Consider the following 25,394-nt stretch of genomic DNA (forward strand, 5'->3'; position numbering starts at 1 on the left):
ATTGTAGCCTTATTTATGATAAAATATTTTAAAGTATTAACCCAACTCACAATTTTTTTTATTATACATGGGGAACAAATATTTGATAATGGATTCTTCTATCTAGCATACAAAGGTATAATATGATCCAATGGTTGGAAAGTGAAGCTAAACAAATTGTTTGGAAATACATTGGAACAAGTTACAAAGCATTGTGGTGTATTCTCCATCACCGTCCATTTTAAAATCAAGAACAGATGTTTTTCTAAAAGATAAGATCTAGAAATTATTCTGGAGAAGTTCTATGACCTGTGTTATACAGATGGTCAAACTAGATGATCACAATGGTCCCTTCTTTGAATCCATAGAAAGGGTGTCATGAATAACTGTGGTTGATTTAAATTTATATACTATTTTTCTCCATAATCAGCCAAATTTAGTTCACAGAAGATGGAAAGTTAGGTTTCACATATGAAGTGATGAATGATACAAAACAGCCATAACTTTTAAATATATTTATTTTGTGTTTTTATATTGACTATTTCTCATTATAAAAACAATATAATAATACAACCTCATTATTATTTTATTAAATTCTGACAGTTTAAATATCTATTGTATGAGAATTGCTTGCCCAAGAAATTTTGAGATTCTTAGCCAAGAATTTTAGTTTCACAATAATACACAACATGAGTGAACGCCTGGCCTCACTGAAGTCAATGGCTTAACTACCAATGACTTCAACCAGGGTAGGAATTCACCACTGAGTTTCTAGGGTAAGCAATACTTCTGAAAATGGGCATAAAGCTAGATTCTCAATTCTTAAGAATTACAATAAATAGTTGATGGCTAAGAAAATGGAGAGCACTTCTGGCAGCAAATATACAGACCATGTGCATCCACAGACTAATTATATATATGAATTTCACTTATCTCCTTACAATCCATGTTATATCCTTTTCAGAGGGAGCATGTTTTTTCTTGACTCCAAATGATTTGAGACTTAGATTCAGCAAGTGTTTCCAATCTTAATATTCCTTTTAAAACAATCTTTAAATTTAGTTAATTTAAATAAAAAGTACTGAACATGAGCATTTCAACCCATGAAACAAAGGGTAAAACCAAAGCAGAAGGTGCACTGGTCCACTTTCAAAACAGAATACATTCACAGAATCTCACTCCAACAGCCTCATAAAATAAACAGCAATTTCTCCTCTGATTGGTTTTAAAAAGTTAAAAATTGATTTAAAGTATAAGCCTAAGGTGAACGGCACAGTTTTTACATATTTTTAACAGAAGTCTGAACCACCCTCCATACTTGGCCCCTTCTATCCAATCACAATATTTAAAATGTATATATGATATTAAAAAAGCAAAATGCCATAGATTTAAGGAATGTAACATTATACTAGGATTTAGACCACAGGTTTTTTAAAAATACAAAATTAAAAAGACTACATTCATCATGTTGCTCAGTGGGTTCAAGTTTAAGCAGATTTCAGTCACTGAGTAATGCCTAATGGAACTGCTAATAAGATAAAAGCAAAAGTTTTCACAAAAATTAACTTTTGGATACAGATGGCCCAATTCAATCAAGTTTAAATTTTAAAAATCGAATTAGTTTTCAGCAGCATATTGGAGAGAAGTAAATAATTGTCAAATTAATAATCTGATATAAAAGAAATTATATATGTATATTTGCCAATGTCTGAAAATGTTTTTGCTGTAATATTTCTATGCAATTTCTACTAAATTTGCTAAGAAACCAAGTTGTCTGAAACATTACGGATAAAATATATTTTTCTATATAGTATTTATTCAGTCTGTCCAATGCCAAAAAAATATAATTCAATGATAGGAAGCCAACTTCAATTCTCACTGTGAAATCAGATACAAGGAATCCATCAGATGTTCAATTCCATTGGCATGAACAGTCTGTAGGCTCTTGGATGATGTACATCACTTCAGTGCCATTTCCTGAGCAGTATAGTGGCACAGTCAGGTTCTGTACTCCATTTTCACGACAACATTTACAGAATCTTAAATGGCTATTGATATTGACATTAAAAATTGTAGCTGAGGGGCATTTCCCTTCACAGGAAGCCACATTTATCTATTAGTGACAGAGAAAGAGAAATCATCAAACAAGTTTCATTAACAAGATGAAACGAAACATTTTAAAATTAACTGCAATCAGAATCTGTTTTTACATCTAAAAATATCCAGGATTTTGTAAAGGATTCTGATACGTAATAATTATTTTCCCTATTAAAAATCATTTGAAAGTTATCACATACAAAACTATGTTAAATGGTTATGTCAATTCTAAGTTGAGGTGAGCCTCTTTGTTCTTGCCTTTTATTTTTTTAAATGAAGTCAGCTTCTAAATGTGGAATTGTTTTGTACTCGTGACCACATATGTTGGCTGAGCCTGAACAAAATGTGGTGCTTTATTCTAAAGCTGTTTACCACTAACTTTTACCTTATACTACCTTCTTCTCCAAGCAATCCACTCCCTGTTCCTGGCCTAGCACTGTTGTGGAAGAGCATCTAGGCTTTTGAAGGTAATGAGACAGATACAGAGATAATATATAAGAGATGACTTAAGTTATATCCAGGTGGATCTACATGGTAATCATCAATCAAGGCCTGATCCAAAGCCCACTGAAGTCAATGGAAAGATTCCGTTGGGCTCTGGATAGCAGGCCCTTAAAGAGGGATATTATTCCTGTGAGAGCAAAACCCTACCCCACACAGAGTTTCCTATAACCTAAGAAGAGAATCTTCAGATTTTCTTCTCCCTTCTCTAGTTCTGAGAATTTAAACTTGATTGAGAAACTGTTTAAGCTCAAAAACTTGTCCTGCCATCACTAAACTCCTAAAATAGATGGATATATTTATAACTCTTAAACTGCACAGCTAAAGCTGTGTCCTTTACTGTTGGTGGATTAATCTAAGCAACCTGTGGAAAAGTCAATCTTAAGTATCCCTCTGCAGGATCAAGAGCGGAAGCACACTAGTGTGATAGCTTTCTCCTTCCTCTTTCAATATGGCTGGCAGCTAGAGAACTGTCCTTAGCCACACTATCACTCTGATAGATATATCTGAAAGTATGAGAGCAGAGGTTAGGTCAGCAAGGAACAAGGTGGGTGGATGGGGTAGTGGAGGTTGCATAAAAGTACTTGTGCCACAGAATCAAATTGCCATCTTTTGTATTGTTTGTTTGGGACTTGAACTTTGGCTATGTCTACACTTATGGCAGCATACATAGTACATACACTGCACACTCCCCTGGCACAGGTATAAATAGCATTGTAGACCATGAAACACTTCCTAACCGAGTAAAGACACGCTAGAACCTTAGGGTGTATACCCAACATGGCTCTCTACACACCCAAGCAGTGCCTCCCATATGTGTCCCACTGCCTCCCAGCTGCTGGAGACTTTCCCCGCTGTCTTCCCCCGGCAGAACCTTTCACTGCCGCCCATAACTACACATCACAGTGTGGACATAGCCTACTTTTCACTGCAGCATGTAGCTACACATAACCTATATGCCATTGCAAGTGTAGACAAGGTCTCTATTACCATGAGTGGTATCCTGACCTTACCAACTTCAATGGGACCTGGATTTCATCCAATACTTACAGCATATAAAGAGTTTTCTGATCTGCTATTGTGCTGGGGCAGATTAGAATGCTGATACACAGTTGTAGAATACAAAGAATCATGAAATAACATCCATAGATATGTTACATACAATTGCCATAGTGATTCAGAGTAGTAGTCCATCCAGTCCAGTATCCTGTCTCTGACAGTTGACAGAACCAGATACTTCAGAGGATGGCATTAGAACTTTGCAATAGGCAATTTGTTCCACAATTCCCCCCACATAGGTTTCATCCCAAGCTTTAATAGTTAGAGATTGGCTTAAGCCCTAAATCATAGAATCACAGGACTGGAAGGAACCTCGAGAGGTCATCTAGTCCAGTCCTCTGCACTCATGGCAGGACTAAGTATTATCTAGACCATTCCTGACAGGTGTTTGCCTAACCTACTCTTAAAAATCTCCAATGATGGATATTCCACAACCTCCATAGGCAATTTATTCCAGCACAAGCTTTAATATCCCTTCCAAAGATTAGGTTTTGAATGATAACTCTGTATCTTCTTGATATGCATATAAATGTCTAATCCCTTTTTGAATCTTGTTAAGTTCTTGGTCTCAACAACTTCTTGTGGCAATGAGTTCCACAGCTTAATTACACATTGTATGAAAAAGTATTTCTTTTATTGATTGTGAATATCCTACTTTTTCACTTCATTGATAGTCCCCTAGTTCTTGTAATATGAGACAGGGAGAACAGTTGCTCCCAATCCATCATCTCTATGCCATTCATTATTGTATATACGTCTATCATGTCTGTCTTATTTGTCTTCTTCCTAATGTACACAATCCCATTCTTTTCAATCTCTCTTCATCTGCAAGTTTTTCCATGACCTTGAATATTCTCGTCCCTGTTCTCTGAACCACCTCTAGTTTTGCAATACAGTTTTTGAGATGGGGTGATCTATGCTGTACACAGTATTCCAGGATAGGCCACATCACTGATTTAAAGACATATTTTGGGGATTATTCTCCTTCCCATTCCTTATGCATCCTAACACCTTGTTAGCTTTTTTTGATTGCAGCTGTGCATTGAGCAAAGGTTTGCAATGAGCTATTTTGGATTGATACAGTTAATTTAGAACCTTATAAGAGTAGCTTAAATTTTTCCCTCTCAGTGTGCATTACTTTTATATTTGCCTACATTAAATTTCATTTGCCATCATGTTGCCCATTTACATAATTTGTGTAGATCTCTCTGAAATTCTCAGTCTTCTCTGACCCTGACTAACCTAAATAACTTTGTCAGCTGCAAACTTTGCTACGCCCTTATTCACACTCCTTTCCAGATCATTAAGAAATATATTAAACACCACAGGACCTAGTATGGAAGTGTGGGACACCTGCTGTTAACCTTTTGCAATGATGAAAATGGACCACTTATACCTACTCTTTGCATTCTAGGTACTAGCCAACTTTTGATCCATAACAATACTTTGCTTTTCACTCCACAACTATTTGGTTTTTTTAATAGCCTCTTGTCTAGGATCTTGTCAAAGGCCTTTTGGAAGGCTAAATAAATTATGTCAACTGGTTCTCCTTTTTCCACTATATTATTGACACATTCACACATGCACGTAACAGGTTTTATACCTGAGACCTCACCAAAGCAGAGAGGTATGATGTCTTATTAAATGATCTCCATAGAGGCTATCATCAATGTATGATATAAAGAGACTTGTCACGTGGAAGAGAGAAGAACATTTACGCCAGAGAGCTCTTTAAGGAGGAGTATGTTTCCATCATTGAGCAGGGAGTTGGACTAGATGACCTCCTGAGGTCCCTTCCAACCCTGATATTCTATGATCATTTATAAGTGGAAGCATTTATACTCCCTTTTTTGTGTAACTCCTCTTTAGGGATGTTATTTCATGATGGAGTGGTCAGTGACTTTGTCAGTGATAAGCAATTATACTGTGTACTTTTCATTTGAAGTCAGACGTTATTGCAGGTAGAAGGGCTCAGCACTTCTGCCATGTATGGGCAAAAGTAATTAATTTTTACCCACACTTATGAGTAGAATAACATTTCCAGGGTGAGAGGTCTGCTTGATGAGATGATAACAGCATTTTTTTGTTGTATATGGATGTCTGCAGTCCTTTTTTATACTTGTTTTATTAGTATGACTCATGCTCATTATGAAACACAAAGGCAGCAGTTTTCTATACTTACAGGCCTCTGACTTATACAGTCACTTTTTCTTATAGTTGTTCTGACAGTCACTTTCTGGCAAATCCTTTCTTCCTTTCTACCTGATAACATATAGAAAATGTTTATTCATTAAATATACATTGTGCTCTGTTTATTCATTCTTTAAAATGAATTGTTACATTTTAAATTAATAACATGGTAAAATATTATTTCCATATCTAAATCATTAGGCAGTGACAAACCAGTCATATATTAATAAACATTTCCTGGAAAAAAATACTATACTTTCTAATTATCATATATGAAGACATTAATCAGCATAGTCATAGAACATATAAAGAGGCTACAACTGTTGAAATGTTAGAGTGATTTAATAGTTATGTTGTAAAGGTTTTGAAGATTGAACCAACATAGCAAAAACAAACCCAGTGAATAGAAAAGGGCAAAATGCTGTTTTTCAAACACTATCAATACTAAGGCTGAACTTATGAAAATAACAGACACTAACTTGAAATTAGTGTTAATTATATTTATTTAAAAGACATATTTTAAATAATTATATCCTTGCTCTTGCTCCTTAGAACACTTCTGGAACTGGCCATCATTAGAAGATAAACCAGCTTTAAATATCCAGCACACAGACTAGGGTCCAGGTTTACTGATTATGGGAGAGGTCTGACAGGGCTTTGGGAAATCTTAGTAGGAGATATGCACGTCTCCTCTACGTATGTGGGGTATTTTGTACTAAAAACTACTCCCGTAGCTGAAGCTAATAGTACTCGGGATAGCAAATGTGCATAGAGGTTTATGAAAATATTACATTTTTTGCGGTTATGTATTTTTGTGGATTTTTCTTCTAGCCTTTGGAAAATGAAGCTATCCAAATATTAAGAAGAATACTTGTGACACAAAACAACTAAAACCATGATACTGAAACAAATGCAATGGTTACACAAAACCCCCATACCACAGGACACAAGACAAGTTGTGCTAGCTGTATCTATTATACAATATACTTTTACTACACCGATTTCACAACCAAATCAGAAGTCACTGTATAACTGTGTTGCCACATAATCATTTTTCATCTTCAGCATCTAAATTAAGTGGGACTAACCAACAAAGTCCCTCTTCACTTTCAGCACAATCCCATTCCTGCTCCACAGGAAAGGAAGAACATATGTTTTGTAAGATCAGCAAGCTCTGAGCAATCCAGTGACGCACGTGGAGTAGCTACCGGACCAGTGGGTATCTTGTATGTATGTCAGGAGTAAAGCACGACTCTTCTGGCTTCGGGGGACAGATGCCATGCTATCCTCTGACAAATGCTATGCAGAATCAAGATCATGTTGGTTGGTATACTAAACACTGTACTCTCTTACCAAAATTGCTGTGCAAGGACTTGTCTAAACAGTGATTTAGAGTGCAGCAAGCAAGCAGTGTAAATCTACAGTGCGTCACTCATTGTGCACTAAGTAGCCATGTGAACTGTGCTACTGCACACTAAAAGTTACATAGTGCATTTTGATCTACTACTGACAGCACATTCCAACCGTTAATAGGCTTAATCCTGAGCACTGAGCAATAGGATCCTACAGAGGATCTCTGCTCTATGGAAGATTCCAGGGGATCCGTACCTCTCAGGATCAGGCCTAATACCAGTATGGTATTGGTTATATTACATTGATAGTCATGTATAAATATATCCCTACAAACAATTATGTTACATAAAAAAGATTATGTTATATAAAAAAGAAAATACATTATTAAAAATAATAATACCTGGTTCACAATTTATACTATCAGTAGAGACTACAGGGCTAATGGCAAAGGGTAATACACCCAATCCAGAACCTGGCAGAATTATTAGGAATATAAGTTTCTTGTAAAATAAAAACATTTTTACACAAATGACATTTCATTAATTCTTACACTGCCAATTACAATTTTTCTTTTGGTAAAAAAGTAATGAACTTCTCTGTTTGCCTTCCAAATTTAGAAATTCTGCAGTTGCTGAAAATCTCACTGATAACACCCTACACGTAGCACTTTCCTGGTTAAGAGAAAACTTCAACAGTGTTTCCAGGCATACCACATTTTTGCAATGGGTATTTCATGACTATGGCAAGGTAAGAATTAAGTATATGAACTCACTTTGCATGCACTTAATCAAGCTCTTTTCAAAAGAATTACTTGTTCCCATTACAACCCCCAGGTGTTGCAAGCTCTATTTTTAATTTGTCTTTTTAGTGGCTTTACCCCAGGGCACATGCTTTTAGTTTGAAAACACAAAAACAAATAAAAAAAATAAAATAGCATGTAATTGTATGTATTGTATTTTTGTTCTTAGCAGCCACCTCAGCAAATATTTCTGAAGTATAACAATGCCTTTCCTGAGGCCACAGAATATTGTGAAAGCTAAATCTTTCCTGATTACTGCAAAAGGCAGAAAATATTTGTAGCCATTAATACTTTAGTCTCATTCTCTAAATGAAACCCACCCAACTTGTATGGCTTCAGTGAAATATTTTGCAACTTTACTCCAACCAGTAAAGGAATAATCCCTTTGAAAGACGCTAGCATAATCCTTGTGCAGGTTTTTTTTTATTAATATTATTATTGTTTTTCAGTCTGAAAAAAGTACTCGATTAAGCTACAATCATTTCTGGCTTCTTTGCTGTGTATATGAAGGAACAACATTCCATCCACATTTCTAAAAATTGATTTTCAGGGCCTTGTATGCCATGGATGCTAAATATAATTTTATTTGATAACTATGAATAAATATATGCCTTTATGCAGCCGCTCTTTTAAGAGAGATACAGGTAGACATATGCAGCTATCATATTGTACTTTTGACTGTCACAAATATGACACAGTGAAATATGAAACTATACTTATGTGTTCTTATGCGATATTATTGATTACAGCTCATTTTAAAAAATGAAATTCAGGATTTCAAAGGCATTTTATGCCCCAAAATTTTAATTCTGAAGAAAAAAATGGTGTTTTCCAAGCAGCTCTATTTTTGACTTTTATTCACTATTTATACAGAATCAAGGGTTTTATTTTATGTAGTTTAGAATTCACAGCCTAAATAACAAAGCTTTTTGTTGTTCAAAACTACACAGGACCAGATTCTGTTCTCAGTCTGTTTTTACACTGGAGTAAAAAGAAATCAGAATCTGTCACATAACCTACACCATAATTAAGAACCTGTATGTTTTAAACATGCACATTCATAGAATGTGAATATGTAGCTACATAGCACAAGTGTTCATTTGGTTTAGATTTGTGCCTTTTATCACCATCAATAATAATTTGCTCTACACCCTACAATTTTTTCATATTTTGGATTTAAATGCATTTTCCAAGATGGAAAGAGTTAACTTTTCAATTTAAAAAATATTGTATTCCAGCACTCTGACCCTAGAAAACATAAAAGAACAAAACAGAATAAACCCATAATTATACAATTTGTTTCAATATGATCAAAATAGGTATCAATTTTAGAAAATTTGTTCTGAGCTTTTATAGAGAACACTATAAATATGTATATGTATAGTTTTGGAGTAATCTTAACAACAAACCAATCTTTTCATTATTTAAATTGGGATCACTTTTCATCTTCCTCAGGCTGTCTTTGGAGAGATTTGGTTATACTCCAGAAGGATAAGGTTAAATATCACCATATCAGCAGCCATATGAAGCAAGGCTTTTCAATAAACAGTTGTTAAAGAACTATAACAATTTTGTTTGATTTGGGGACTGCATGCTTTTTCCTTCCTTATGTCCCAGCATCTGAGTTAAAAAAACACTGCTCTCCAAAACCAAAGCCAAACTAGCATGTATTGCAGTAGCTTTCTTCACTTACACGTCTTGCAGCAGCCATCATTATAAGTCTGCACAGTGCCTCCATTCTAGGAAAAGAAAGGGGAAATATATCAAAAAAGACTGTGCCCAATGCAATGCCCTGCTGTATCCAATTACATTTAGAACATAATGGGCCAAATCTTCAGTTGGTGTAAATTGATGCACTATCACCGATGTCAATGAAGTTACAAAAATTCACATCAGCAAAGGCTCTGGGTCAAAATCTCCAAGCTGTTTTGAAATATAATATTTGAAAATGAACTTGCCATTATGATTGAGCATATCTGAGCTGGTCTCTTTTGACTCAAGAGAGCAGTCATCTTCAGACATTACCATCCATTCTCCCACTGATGGCTCAATTAACATTGGGAGTTACTTGGATATTTAAAAAATTCCATATATGAGTAAAATGTAATTTTGTTCAAGATTTAAAAGAATTTACATTGCTCATGTACCACAGAAATGAGCACAGTGAAGATTCCAATTAGATAGCTATTTACAACTGAATACCTATAATTTTGCCTCATGTAATATATTTTCAGAGCTCTAATTCATCCCTTCATTCTAGTTTTTTGGTTTTCCTTTCACATTTTATAATTAACTTTTCTTATGGTTTTCTTCTCAAATGTATTGTAGGCAGGACTGAAGCGGAAATGCAGAAAACATATCAAAAAGAGGAGATATTCCTTTTTAAATTAAAAAGAGAAAGGATCTCTCTCATGCGGAACTGGCATAAATAAGAGCTAAACTGTCCACTTTTAATACATTTACAAAAATTTCAGATAAAGCAGGAGAGTGGATGGGATAGCAGTCTTGTACTAATACCGTACAAAATATTTTTTTTAACTTACAGTATTGGTTTTCTGTATTGTTATAGAGAAATCACTGAATATGTTGATCAATTTTTCAAAAACGAGCACTTCAAGTTACCTTCCGAAATCCATATTAGCTCCTAAATTAACCTAACCTGATTTTCAAAACTGCTGACCAACCTCAACTCTCACTTGAAATCAGTGCTGAGCACTTCTGAAAATCAGGTTGAACTGATTCAGAAGGATAATTTTAGGAACACATTCTGGAAAATCTTGGCCATTATTATTAAAGAAAGACCCTAACAGAATGTGATGAAAAAGCTCCGGAAATAAGAAAATGTTTTTAACGGTGTCAACGTTACTTTATGATAAGGTGCTTTATTTGGGATAGACAGGAGAGTAGCTCTGTGCCCTTTCTAAATAGCATGTAACACATTTATGGATCTTGTGCAGAATTTGAAATCAGTACTCAGGACAGATACTGCAATGTATTTTTAGGAGCATTGCTTGTACAGCCACAAGTGCAAGAACTAGAATGTACAAAAAACAGAATAATTAATTAGGATAAAAGCTATAAACCTATATTCCCTAAACAACAATAAAAAAGTGTGTGTGTGTGTGTGTGTGAAGTATCTTTGAACCATAGCTATTTGGTTTATATATGCTAATTTTTAGGTAGGTATACTAAGTAATTCGTAATCTTTATGAACCAGAGCTATTTGTTTCACGCAGAGCACAAAGTCAGCAAGCCTCTTGAAGTGTTTCTAATCTCTGTTCAATTTATGGCATTTTGAAACTCTGCTACTGCACATTTATCTGCAAACTTTCTAAGTGGCATGAAACAGCTTATTTCATTTATGTGTTTATAAACTCTGTGAATTATAGGTCCTATTCAGAACTCTCTGCTCAGACAAAATTAAAGGGAGTAAGAACCCTATAAGAGTGCAGCTTAATACCAATCAAACAAAATTTTAAAAGTGCACATTGTTTGGGATGTATAGTATAACCCTAAAAACAAACAGAAGAATAGTACATAAGAACATTAATTGCTCATTTTAAAGTTGTTACTTACCAAATTTTTTTTAGATTAATCATTCTATGGAAAGTATAATATGGTTGTCAGACCCATAATGGTTCTGAAATGAATGCCAAGCTCCAAAACAAAAGATTAGTTATTACGATTTAAAATCACAAAGTACAAACCTTTGTGCATTCAGTCTCATTAAAAGGGGGGCAGACAACACTAGATCCCAGTATCATAGCACCTACAGCAGTCTTTGCACACTCATATTTGGTGCAATTGGAGACCCAGGTGCTTCCCTCCTACAAATACAAAACAAAAATACCAGAACAGATAGCAAGTTACAGCGGCACTGACACTAGAATATTGTTTAGTTATAAAGGTGTTATTTCCACATGTAGCCACTAAGATAGTGGACAGACCCTGCACTCTATTCCTCGCCAATGCACCAGCCGGAAGGAAAAGAGCCTGCACCAGAAAAAGGGCTGGTGCAACTTACTTCCCTGTGAATCAGAGTGAAAACTGAATTATGACTCAGAATCAGTAAGAGTCATAGAGTTTAAGGCCAGAAGGAATCACCAGATCATCTACGCTGATGACCTGTAGATCACAAGCCACCAAAATCACCTAGCACCTGCACATTAAACCCAGCCACCAAAATTAGATCAAAGCATTATCGTCCACAGGAAGAGAATAGGAGGGACCAAGATGCTCCAGTGCCTGAGGCTCCTGCAATGGCAGGGAATTGATTATGCCAGATATACATAGATAATCCAAGTAAGTGATTCACACTCCAAATCGCAGAGGAAAATGAAAATACCTCAAGGTCACTGACTATCTGACCTGTGGGAAAATTCCATCCCAATCCCACATACGGCCATCAGTTCGACCTTGAGCACGTGAGCATGAACCAGCCAGCTAAGCATGTGAGAGACAGACTGTTCAGTGCCATTTCAGAGCGTTGGCCCACCCTGTCCAGCATCCCATCTCCAACCATTTCTGATGCTTCAGAAGAAGGAAACTAAAAACAAAACAAAAAACCCAAACCCAGAATACACTGGGAAAAGGTGAAATCCCTTCCTGATTTCCTGCAGGTGACCATGAAGGATGAGCTGTAGGAATATATGAATATTAATCTTCTTAATATTATTAATCTTTCATTTATATCACACCTGTGATCCCAAAATGCTTTACAACCTCTCCAAAAAGTATATAGTACAGGAATCACTAACACCAATCACTGGAAGGCAGCCACTGTTTTGTGTTCTGAGCCTCTACCAAAAACCATAATAGTAGCCATTGACCCAATCCTCTCTTTACATCTCATGTTGGCAAGTTTGCCATATACGTATGCTTAAGTGTTTGAACAAGAACTTCCCTGACATCAATAATATTTCCAGTGTCTCTTAGGGAGCCTGATTTTCAGGTGTGCTGAGCACCCACAATTCCCATTGACTTCAGCTGACGTTGTGGGTGCTCTGCACTCCTGAAAATTGGATGCCAACGGCTAGCTCCACAAAAGCACTTGGGCTTTGCAATGCTAACTTTTAGGCACACTGCCACCCAGTGTAGTCAAGTGCCTAAGTCCAGGTTTGAGGGAGGCACCTATCTAAACCTGGGATTCACAGCTGTGAACCCTCTCCTGGAATTAAGTGACTAGGCCAGGTCAGCCTTTTCTCATGAAAAACCAAAGAGAATGACCCCATTATAGCCAATAGCCCAGTGATTAGGGCACTTGCATGGATGTGGGAGACCTATTTGCAACCCCCTGCTGCAGAGCAGAACTTGAATTTTGAGTCTCCTATATCAGAGGTATGTGCCCTAGCCACCAAGCAACTGGGCATTCTTGGCGGCGGGGCTTGCACGATCTCCTGTTCAAATTGTTCCACTTTGTATAAAACACTAAAGATTCATGGGAGGAGGCATCTGAACTTAGGGCTCCCACATCCCAGAGAAGTGGCCAAACCACTAGGCTTCAGAGTCACTCTCACTTTTTGTTTCTCTGGCCAAAGGAATCTTTGCATTCTCAGAATGCCTACTTGATTGGGCCCCACAGACAAGAGGGGGTAAAGCCTAGTTTGAGAATCTCACCAGGGCTTAGCCACGAGCTATATTGTCAAGCTGTTCAGCAGTGGCAGGGCGTAGGCAGTTTTGCACATGCACAGTGGTAATAACTTAGGCACCTAGGGGACTTTACTGGAAAATGTCAGGTGCCTAGGGAATTTAGGTGCCTACAGCATTAGGCAGCAAGCAAGCAGGGATTCTGAGGACTCACTGATGCTTAAATGTTGGACTTATATGCCAATCTGCCAATTTAGGCAATTTATGGATTTAGCCCCAAGTGTTTAGTTCAACTTCTCTGCTCCCCTGTATTTGTGGCTGAAGACAGACAGCCATGTGGATACAGCTATATTGAACACCACAACTGTCCACACTGACAGACCAAAAGTAGGAATGTGAGAAATGATAATACAAGAACCAGCCAGAAGATGTCAGTTAGATACTTGAATAAAGTCATATGTGCTACTGATACTGTTATTTACTCCAGTGTCCAGAGGCACTTACTTCATGCACAGATAGTGTTCCATTTTCAGTATAGAAAGCACAAGACACATTTTGGCAGGTTCCACAACAAGCATGATGACTGGGAGAAGGAATGTATATTTGATGCTGTTAAAAAGAAAAAAAATTAAATGAACCTTTTTTTTTAACACATAGGTCACTAATTATAAGTTAGTGAGGGGGTTTCCTTGTCTGTGTTCTCTCTTAGTAGAGACGGTCCCAAGTCACAAAGTTTGGATGTGTATTGACATCCAAATTCTCCGAAATGTTAGGCAGGGATATGATCTGGTGTTTTGATTTAGGCCCATCTCTATTTCTGAGAGGTTACATAGACTTAGAACTTTATTTTATGATGAACCATATGGTCTTTGCCTGTTCCTCAAATCTTTCTATATTCTTAGTTAAATGAATGAAGTCCATTTTGACCATTAAAACATGACATACCAAAATGAACAAACAATATAGGAGATCTATTTTGGTGAGATATATTTACTTTTTATGATACACATTTACAACATAAGATTGCAAGAATGAAGACAAGTGGCTAAGAAAGAAAGCTGGGAATCAAATCTAAGAGAAAATGTGTCATTTATTAAAAGAGTAAAGAAGTGACACCATGGGATAGGAATCCCATCCCACAAGGAAAAGAGAAAGTGTCCCCATGGCATATTGTCATTTTTACTTAAATTTGTGCAATATGTGACCACTGCAGCCTCTGGAAGTATGAATAATAATTCAAAAGCATCAAACTTAGAGAATTTTAATATTTACAAAAATCATCTTCTTCCACTTCCTACAAAAGAAACCATAAAAGAAATTCAACCCACTCAAGCAACCTCCCTCAAGCAAAAGCCTAAGCAACTCAATAAGCTTTACAATGTGCCATAGAGGGGGGTTGTCAAAACAGCAAGAAAAGTGAACCCAAAGCAGACAGCTCTCCATCGAGAATATCCTCTGTTCCAAGAGGAGTAGCACAGAACTCACAGCCCATTGAGAAGGTGGACTAAGGTGGTATTAAGCCACCTTTGCATCCTTCCAAACCTGAGCTGCTCTGAGACCCCAGCATAATTTATGCAGTCCTGGAGGCCAGTTTAAGTTACGGTTTCCTCCCAGGGACATTCTATGGTTTTCAGAACTGCCCAAAATCTCCACAGTCCTATGTGCTGTGGCCCTGCACTCGACACACTCCTCTTGCTCCTAGCCTGCCTCCTGGCACACCCGCTACACACCCAGGCTTATGAAGGGTCCCTAGAAGGCAGCTTTACAAGGGAATTCTTCCTAACTGGATACTTGGCTTTTTAGGACCCTTTTACACTTTTCCAGCCCCTTCATCTGGCCTAAAGGGGCTGGAACAGGGTGAGGATCTTACCCTTTGTTTCTAAGATAGCTAAGGCCATGTCTGCACTTACCGGGGATTGACGCTGCTGCGATCGATGCAGTGGAGGTTGATTTAGTCACTAAATTGACCGCAGAGTGCTCTCCGATCAACTCCGGTACTCCACCGGAATGAGAAGATAAAGGTAAGTTGATGGGAAAACGTCTCCCATTGACGCAGCGCAGTCTAGACACCACAGGAAGTTGACCTAAGCTACGTCGACATCAGCTACTTTATTCATGTAGCTGGAGCAGCGTAACTTAGGTTGACTTACCGCAGTAGTGTAGACAAGGCCTAAGACTCAAACTTTAAAAGTTCTTCATATCATGGCAGTATTAATTGTTGACTTTTTATTGGCAATTACAATAGATCAACATCTATAATTTCCACAAGAAGCAAACTGGCTATCTATATGTACACCATAGGATACACATATGCTTTACTAGAGAAGCATCACTAAATAATTGGGCAACAGTTTCCTTCCTATATAAGCTGAAGTTTCTGAGTGGTCTTCAAGAATAGCCCCATGCAGAGTGCACTGGAAAAGTCTGTCTTATGTCCCAAATGACATAATGTTCAAATATGAGAAAATGTAGTCAGAGGAATGGTTTAAAATTCTTTAGCAGAAATAAGCTAGTGTCTACATTTTAAAGGTTAAATACTTCACAACTAAGGGCTGTCTATGCAGCACCACAGTCCAGACCACAGGGTGTGATTTGTAGAGCACTCTAAGTGCCCCATGTAGACCCTACTGGCATGGACTAAAAGGTACCTAGTTCACTTTAATGTAGTCCCTGACCTTTTAGTTCATGTCAGCAGTCTACATGGGACAGTTTAGAGGGCTCTGCAAATCACAGCCCCATAGTCCAGACTGCAGCACCATGTAGACAAGCCCTAAGAGAAGACCCCTAACCAAAACCCCAGATCTGAATGCTCCATGAACTTTCAGAAAGCGGATAGGGATCAATATCCATTTCTGAAATTTTGCAGTTCAGGTCCATTTCTACTTACAACTTGCAAGCCATTTGCAGACTAACTGTTAGCCAGATTCCCCAATATTAATCTATATTTTTCCTCAGGCCTGCACTTTCATTTACTCTTCAATTTCCTGAACACTAGAGCAGGCAAAGTATATCTGCTGTGTGCTGTACAGTAGGCAATGAAATTTCTTATCTGTCTTGTTTGTCATATACTTTGGAGTGAAGACTTGAATTGAATGTAAATATTCCCACTGAACTGGAACCCAAGTGGCGAATACTGTATCAAAGTTACTACTTCTCTAGTTTCTTGTGCTGTCTTCACACACAGCCTGCTAAAATATGCACATATTTCTTACCTGCTGCTTATAGCTTTTTGCCATGCAACTATTATAACAGACTTGCAATTTGAAAAAAACTCTCTTTGTTCCTGGCAACTTCTGAACTTAAAAATGAAAAATGTGTTTATAAAACTTAAATAAAAAAACCTCACTAAAGCAATATTTGTCACCACCCAACAAACACAAGGGTACTGCTGTTAAGTCAAGTTCTTATTATTCCATTTGCTGGATAGATGTATTGTTAAGCCTCCTCTATTCAATTGTCATAATCTGTACCATAATTGTTCACAAGTTACATCAGAATGGCATTTAAAAACACTCACAGCATCACATTGTTGGGAACAGTTCACAACTGTAAAATCCATGGCATGATATCCTGTGCTGTGATCTTTTTCTTGTAAACACTGTACTGTGTAACAAAGATTTTCATCCAAATACTGAATCATAGATTGTCCAGGATTCAGCACAGTTACTTCTTGGAATACACATACATCATCCTTTTCTGATAATAATAATAATAATGATAAAAAGAAGAAGTGTGTCATTAGGATAATGTTTTCAATTAAGCAAATTATCAGAATCTCATTCAAACAACTAGGACAAGATCCAGCACTTTGTGACAATTTTGAAGTTTACTACTGCAAGTAGGCATCATTCAAAGTAAGCCCCTTGACTTCCCATCCTGGGGACAAATTCTGTGTTCCTTTACATCCAGTGCAATCCCACTTACTTTGATAGAGTTCTATGGAGACAAAAATCAGTGCTGAATTTGCCCTCTGCACTTTAAATATGCCACATTCAGATGTGTATACACCTCTACACCGATATAACGCTGTCCTCGGGAGCCAAAAAATCTTACCGCGTTATAGTTGAAACCGCATTATATCAAACTTGCTTTGATCCACCTGAGCGTGCAGCCACGCCACGCCACGCCCCCCCACCCCCCGCCGGAGCACTGCTTTACAGCGTTATATCTGAATTTGTGTTATATCAGATCGCGTTATATCAGGGTAGAGGTGTATTTAGTTGTGGGAGAGCTTCCTAGGCAGGAGGCAATGTGCTCTTCCCAAGCATGTGGGGCACTGCTCAGGACATACAGGGAAAAGAAAAAGTCACTGGGATGGATTTTAAGCAACAGCCTGCAACTGTATTCACTTACAGCTGGATAGGGGTGGTATACACCCATCCATCTCACACATCAGCCATTTAGCTGGGTCCAGTGCAAGATGACAGGGCTCCCACCAGATAACCAAGAACCCAGGGTAGACCCTTCAGGCTGCCTCCTCTCATCCTCACCTCCTACCTTACAAACTGAGCAGAGTACCAACACAGGGACCTTGGTCTGCAAAGATTTCAGACCTCCCCTTCTTACAGGCACAAGGTCCACCAGCAAAAATCCCAGGTCTCATTTGCCTCTGGGACGTAGCCCTTTTAGCTTTTATCCATACTGGATACTAGCTGCAAGCTGAGACAAACTGAAAATTCCTATATTGTCCTTTAATATCAGACTTCCAAATGCCATTCTTCTTCATCCCAACTGCAGGTCCACAATGCTTTGAGGAAGGCAAAAAATACACCAGATCTCTGCCACTTTGGCTCAACAGGAAACAGATTCCTCCCATACCCCATAGCCAGGCGATCGGTCACACCCGTAGCAGCCTGGAAACACAGCTCCCTATCTACGTGACAGGGAGGAAGGGCAGAGCAGCTGAAGAGGCAAGGGGGCTCCTGAAGGCTAAGGAAAAGTTTAAATTATTTTAGGGAGGGGCACAGGAGCCAATCAGCTCTCACTCTTCCCTCCTGGCTAACCAATGGGATACAACAAACTGGCGCCCAGGTCTGGCATTTTGGGGCATGTGTTCCCCACCTTCCCCCTCTCTTCCAGGAGAAATGCATTCCTTTTTTTGGTCCAACCAATTATGTCCCTCCTAACCCACTGAGATGGGTGAGGGGGCATTTCTCAGGCGTGGGCTCTCCCCCCTTAATCTCCCTTCTGGGAATAATGTATTCTGCTGGCAGTCTAACCAAACATTTCTCCCCCAAGTCCCTCTGCCCCAAGACGGGGGGGATGGGGGGAGATTTTTCCCACTCATCAATCCCATATTTGGGGCTGGTAGCTCAGTATCAGCACATACATGAAAGATTTGTGTCCATGTTTTACACTTGATTTGGAATTTAATTGTTAAACTGGATGGGATGGGGACTTTCCTAGTATTTGGAAGGAAAAGAAACCCTGCAACATAACACCGTTTAAAAAAAAACAACCCTTGAAAAGCTATAAAATGTACCACTACATAATGTCAATTATATTCCTGGCCTGGGGCTGAAGTAAGTCTTCATATTTTCTGCATTTCTCTAATATTTAACACTGTGCTAATCTAATGACACATATATTTAGTCTGCAAATCACAAAAATGTAGCCTTTCGCCAATTAAACGTCTATCTTTAGAATTAACATTGAGACATTATACACTGTGGATATAAAATCACTTTAGCGTTTCCATTTTAGAAGGCCAGTGTTGGCCCATTGCTGCATTACTTGTGTGCTTTTGTTTAGTAAAACAAAAATTAATAAGGTTAAAAAGAAAAAAAAATTACCACAGATGTACTGCATGCATCCACAAGCACTGTAAATGCTGTCGTCTATTTTTTGAACCTCTCCCTGTGTAGCAAGAAACAGTTTCAGAGTCAAATACATCAACACAACTTATAAAGCTTACAAGAGACACCCTTCTCTTAAAACATACAAAACTACTGCCACTCCAGCCTAAGCTTTGAGAAAGAGAAAATCACAATCCATTACAATAGACAGTATGGTTGCCAGATGTATTACTGTTAACAACAGCTAAGTGGTACACTTCCTTTTGGTCTGAATATAATGACAGTGTAGCTGAATGTCAGTTTGAATTAATACTGACCTGAAGAAGACCTTTGTTTTGAGATGAAACTTGCCTCTTTCACCCACAGAAGTTGGTTTGATAAAATAATATTACCTTACCCACCTTGTCTCAATTTTAATTAGTTTATTTTTTAAAAAATCTGTCTCTCTTTTATTTTGGATATATTTTCAAGTGATAAATCCTGGTTATTTTAATAATAAAAGTATATCTGGTCATAAAATACCACTTTGATAGCTCTGAAACCTCCTCCATGACTTTAGTGTATTGTCAAAATTCTGTACCACCGTACATCTCTTGCAAATGATTCAGAATTTCGCCTGTTATGACCTATATTACATTTCTTGCATTATATCCACATTACATGTTCCTCATATGTAGAGCCCTGCACGGATACAAAATTTATATCATATCTGTGGATATAAAGCAGATATCCACAGAGCTGCAGGGTTCTACCAGGAACGGCAGCAGCAAAGGTTGCAGCATGTTTGGCATCCACTTCCAGGAACCAGTACCTGCCTGGGCAGCTCCTCCAGCATGGCTGTACTGGCCAGCCCTGCCCACTGGGGCAGGCACCAGGCTCATTAGCAGCCGTCACTGGTCACGCTAGTGTGTGCAAGCGGCTCACATGCTCCTGGACACACTCACGACCAGGGATGGCTGCCATAGATATCTGCATCTGTGGATATAAATTTGGTATCCATGCAGGGCTCTACTCATATGGGAAAGGGCATGTGATGGGAAAATATGCCTTTCAGAGTTCAGAGTTACATCATTCGTTATCATGCATTTTCCAGGTTATAGCAACTATTTTGTTTAAAACAAAATAGAAAATGACAGAAGAGGACAGTATATCTAAACTCTCATACGTTACAAAGGTCAAAGATATTTAATAACTTTCATAGGAAGCATATATAATTAACAAAACAAGCCAACATTCCTCTAGAAACAAAGCATGTTCATAAAGTTGATTTCTTTCAATAACAAAAATTAATTTTGTAATTGGTAAAATTTTAATCATGTTGATCCTAGTCAGTATTGAACAAAGTAAGATTACATTTTCTTCCCTTCAGTTAGGTCTGCTTAAAAAACACAAAATCAAGCTTCTCCAGTGGATTGATGGTAGCAACACAGGATCTAAAATAGGGGGTTACAAGCTGGATTTGGAAGATAGGAGACAGTGTTTCAACACCTCCCCATTTTATAATCCATGTACTGGCAAATATATGACAGGCAGTATTGATAGCCCCAATCCCATAGCCCATGATGACAAACTCAAGGAAGGGACAGAAACAATAGTGCATAAAAAGAAAGGGGGGGGGGGGGGGAATACTGGATGTTATTAAGTAACATCTAAAGAAAATTTTCTTACCACTTTACAGGTTGGTATAGTAAAATTTTCACAGCTACATTCTGAGAAGAGAGCAACAAAAAATGTATCAGTCAAAAGACATTAACTTTTATTAATAAGTAACTAGTAGAAGAATGAAAAATAGTTACCACAGTGCCAGCCTGGACAACACTGTCCAGGTACTTTCTCTTTCACAAGTTGCATGTCAGCTGTGCAGTTCAGAAGAGGCACTGAACAAAGGTTCTCATCACAAACTAAATGGGGGGGAAATGACATTGCTCAACATGTTTTCAGCTCATATTTCCTTAGATAAACTATTCTAACAACATTGAAGGTTTTTCATAGAATTTTGTTATTATGATTTAATATTTGTTAAGGTCCAACAGCATTCTTGACACTGTACAAGGGATAAATAGAGAGACAGGCCAAGATTTCCAAGAGTTAGCGATTTTGGTTATCTCAATTTTTGATGCCCAACTTGAATCACCTTAAAGGGTTTTACATTTTCAAAGTCTGCTGAACGCGAGTCATCTGAAAATCTTGCTCCATGAAAGTGACTCAAGTTGAGCACCCAGCAATTGAGGCACCCAAAATCACTAGTAGTAACAGGAGTGCTCTAGCTGTATATCTGTAAACAATTGCTAGATAAGGTGTCAGTAGACGCTGGCTGACCAGAGGCACCGAGACACTTCAGCAATGGTAGTGAACAACATTTCACTCCTTGTTGCAATGCTAATGCATGAGGATATCTGTGAAAACTGAAACTTCTTCAGAGCCTATTAAGGACAAACTGTGAAAGGGATGCCAGAATACTGTAATAACGTAGGGCATTATACAATACTGAACATTTTATAAAACTATATTTTTAACATTTGGATAAATTCAACTTTAGATGGAAAGTGTTGAATCAGCTGAAAAAAATACACAGCATATAATGTTTACCAGATACAGTAAAACCTTTAAATTAAAAACAGCTAAACTTACCACAATGGTAACGAGGACAACAGGAATGCATGGTGCTAAGATCTACTGTGAGAATTTCCCCCTCATTACATAAAGGAACAGGCTCAATGCAAGATTCACAAACTAAAGTTAAAAAGAATAAACCAAATACAAAGTTTAAAATACATCATCAGAAAGTTGTTACATATGAGCTTTAGTCTACCCATGTTCTTCTACTGTGCCTGCCTGCCTGCCTGCAAGCCAGCCAGCCATCTGGGTATCTAAGAAACTTTTATTGACTAACACATTCAAACAAAATAGATAATTGAAAGTAATGATACAGTAATGGATGTACCTATTACTTTGTCTGGTGTTGAGATTTATGCTCAGACTGTTGCTACATGGACTGAAAAAATGACTGTCAGTGGGCAATAATAACGAAGCTGCAGATTGAAGGCAAAGGTCACATAATTCTATAAATGAAATATGTCCAAATATTTTCAGACAAGCCCAATTTCTGTACTTGTGTATAAAATGGCATCATTCTTTAGTGTGCAGTTCAGCAGTAATATTTAAAAAAGTAACCTAGGAATAAAGGCCCTAAATTGCAAAACAATACATGCAAGTGGACACTTATAGCCAAGTGTCTGCCCAGGCCAATCCTGTGACAGCATTCTCAGGCAACCTTATCAAGTATGCAACTAGAGACCTGTCTTTTCTTATTTGTAGATAACCTAATAACAGTGGTTCTCAACCTGTGGTCCAAGTATCCCTGGGGGGGTCTGCAGATACGTCTAAGGGGTCCACAAAAGACAGATTGAAAACTGACTGAACAGAATTCACCTATATATACACAGAAAATAGATTTCCAAAGGGGTCAGGCACCACTATTCAAAATTTTCTAGGGGTCCTCAAATGAGAAAAGGTTGAGAACCACTGCGCTACAATATCCTCTCTACCAACAAGAAAGCTAGAATAGTAAAGGCTTCTTACCACACAGATAAGAGAAACAACAAGGATCTTCCTGTTTTGCTTCAACAATAAATTGGTCCTCTCTGCACTCCGGACGGGGAGCATTGGGACATGCTAAAGGATCACATTCTACATAAAAGACAAGTCAGTATCTCTAATAAAAAGTCACATGAATAATCCTACAATAGAAAAAGGTATTTTCCTTAATTACTTTTTTTTTCATTTTCTCTTCTCTTATCTAAACAAAACTAAATTGATTGTAAATCAAAACTGACAGAAAGAAGAAATACAAAAAAAAAAAGTATAAACCCGAAGGAACAGAGCAGAAACAACCTGAGGAAGAGAGTAGAAATATTTCTCAGAAGTTATTTATGGTGATCTGTTAATACAGGCAGAATCGTCATTTGGTACAATTACCCCAGATAATGCAGGGATGGAAAATATGCTTTTAATCTTGTCTCCATATATCACTTACCGCATTGGTATTGTGGACAGCAGGAAAGGGTGCTATAGCCTACCATCAATTTTTCACCATTTTTGCATGTTGGAATAATAGCCTCACACAAAGTCATGTTACATTCTGAAAAAAAATATGGCATATGCAAACATTCACATGTGTATGAATGTGAATAGAGATTACATTGGTTGATAACTGGCAAGTGGTTACAGGTAGCTATCTAGAGAGTGAAAATACCAGTTCAGCTATCCCATTTGCCCTCTATTTCCACAAAAATATTTCATTAAGACATTAAAAAAAGCATCTTATGACTAATATATCAGATACTAGCCCCATGCTTCTTTTGGTAAGAAACATGGACAGACAGAAAGCTAGCATCTGGCCATCAACTGACACTAAGCTGCTTTCTGGGAAAACATTAACATGCCAATGCATGATTCACTTAGAAGAAGCAGTGGTGCAAACATGTAGAATCATGAAGATTCTAACAAGGCATTCTACTGTGCTGGCAGCTCACTGATGGAAATAGAAAATAAAATAGTTAACTACATAAGATGAAGAACAGTATTGTCATTAAGGCAGAGGACACGGGATCAAGGACATTTGGATTCAGTTCCTGGCTCTGCCAAAGTCTTCTTGTGTTTCCTTGGGCAAGTCTCTCTATCTCAGCTCCCACATGCAAAACTGTGGTCAGTCATAACATTTCCTTTGTCTCACCCTATGACTTGTCTATTTAGATTTTAAACTCTTCAGGGCAGGGACTGTGGACTACTCTGTGTACATAATAAACCTAGCACTAGCGGACAGCAATCTGTGTTTGGGCCTATCGCCAGTACTGTTATCAATAATACCATTATTTATTATTTGCACAATAGAATACGTAATGTGCAACAACTAGGGAGAATTACCTTAGGGTTTGTCTACATGAACATTTATACCATGGCAAGCTGGGGTGTGAATCTACCCCGCACTAGCCTGCTGCAGTCTAACTGTCCATGTGCACTCTGCTGATGCATGTTAACAGCTTGTAGAGCACTTTGCTCTAGTCCTCTTTGGACTTGCTCAAAGAGCATTAACAAACTGTTAACGTGCATCAAAAGGGTCCACACAGTTAGTTACACTGCGGAAGGCTAATGCAGAGTAGATTCACACTCCAGCTTGCTGTGGTTAATTGTTCATGCAGACACGTCCACACTCTTCTATTTAAAAGTTCAGCATTGACCCTAGGTGTGAGGACTGTTCTATCATATCCCTTCCAAGATAGGAATAATCTGCAAACTGTTTAGGAAAGTTTGGCCTATGTAAAATTAGCCTACACTATGTCTACACTAGCACTTTTGTCATTAAAACTTTTGTCAGTCAGGGGTATGAAAAAACACACCCCTGACTGACATAAGTTACACCAACAGAAGTGCTGGTGTGGACAGTGCTATGTCAGTGGGGGATGCTCTCACACCGACATAGCTACCATTGCTCTTTGGAGGTGGTTTAATTATGCCGACAGGAGAGCTCTTGCCCATCGGCAGAGAATGGCTACAAAGGAGACCTTACAGCAGTGCAGCTGCGGTGGTACAGCTGGGCTGGTGTAAGGTCTCTAGTGTAGACATAGCCTTAGAAACCTGAGTCCCATTTTCAAAAGCGACTAAGACAATTCTGAGCTTAAATCCCATTGATTTTCTGAGAGACTTCGGTCCTACGTGCCTACATGTGTGCCTACAACTAAACATGTTTGGGCTTGCGCTAGAGACCAAGCTCTGGGACCCCACGAGGGGGGAGGGTCCCATAGCTCAGGGTCCAGCCTGAGCCCAAATGTCTATACTGCAATTTTACAGTCCCACAGCCTCAGCCCCATGAGCCCAAGCCAGCTGATGCAGGCCAGCCACTGATTAGTTGCAGTGTAGACATACCCTAAGTCACTTTTGAAAATAGGGTTTTCACTCTTAAGTCAATTAGGCATTTTTGAAAGTTTTACCCTGAACCCTGCCTGCAAATCAATCCATGTCAATAAATGTTTAAA

At 38.1% G+C, this 25,394-nt stretch overlaps 1 protein-coding gene and 1 long non-coding RNA gene across 2 annotated transcripts in view; one reads left to right on the top strand and one right to left on the bottom strand.

Moving 5' to 3' along the window:
• Positions 1 to 522: 522 nt before the first annotated feature.
• The window catches only part of OTOGL (otogelin like), a gene marked incomplete at its 5' end in the record, with an annotated part of 127,984 nt that continues 103,112 nt past the window's right edge, over positions 523 to 25,394 (bottom strand). The window contains 12 exons of the mRNA XM_043546990.1: positions 523 to 2,092; positions 5,819 to 5,898; positions 9,672 to 9,717; positions 11,686 to 11,805; positions 14,069 to 14,173; positions 17,082 to 17,260; positions 19,357 to 19,420; positions 21,028 to 21,068; positions 21,156 to 21,260; positions 21,991 to 22,092; positions 22,942 to 23,049; positions 23,396 to 23,500. Coding sequence (XP_043402925.1) covers positions 1,892 to 2,092; positions 5,819 to 5,898; positions 9,672 to 9,717; positions 11,686 to 11,805; positions 14,069 to 14,173; positions 17,082 to 17,260; positions 19,357 to 19,420; positions 21,028 to 21,068; positions 21,156 to 21,260; positions 21,991 to 22,092; positions 22,942 to 23,049; positions 23,396 to 23,500 — 1,256 coding nt within the window. The remainder of the gene's footprint in view (positions 2,093 to 5,818; positions 5,899 to 9,671; positions 9,718 to 11,685; positions 11,806 to 14,068; positions 14,174 to 17,081; positions 17,261 to 19,356; positions 19,421 to 21,027; positions 21,069 to 21,155; positions 21,261 to 21,990; positions 22,093 to 22,941; positions 23,050 to 23,395; positions 23,501 to 25,394) is intronic.
• LOC122465921 lies at positions 6,572 to 9,542 on the top strand. Its single transcript, XR_006291064.1, has 3 exons — positions 6,572 to 7,149; positions 7,797 to 7,926; positions 9,434 to 9,542. It is a non-coding gene; the product is annotated as an uncharacterized LOC122465921 (long non-coding RNA).

The sequence above is a fragment of the Chelonia mydas genome, chromosome 1, assembly GCF_015237465.2.
Source record: "Chelonia mydas isolate rCheMyd1 chromosome 1, rCheMyd1.pri.v2, whole genome shotgun sequence".
NCBI classification, from domain to species: Eukaryota; Metazoa; Chordata; order Testudines; family Cheloniidae; genus Chelonia; species Chelonia mydas.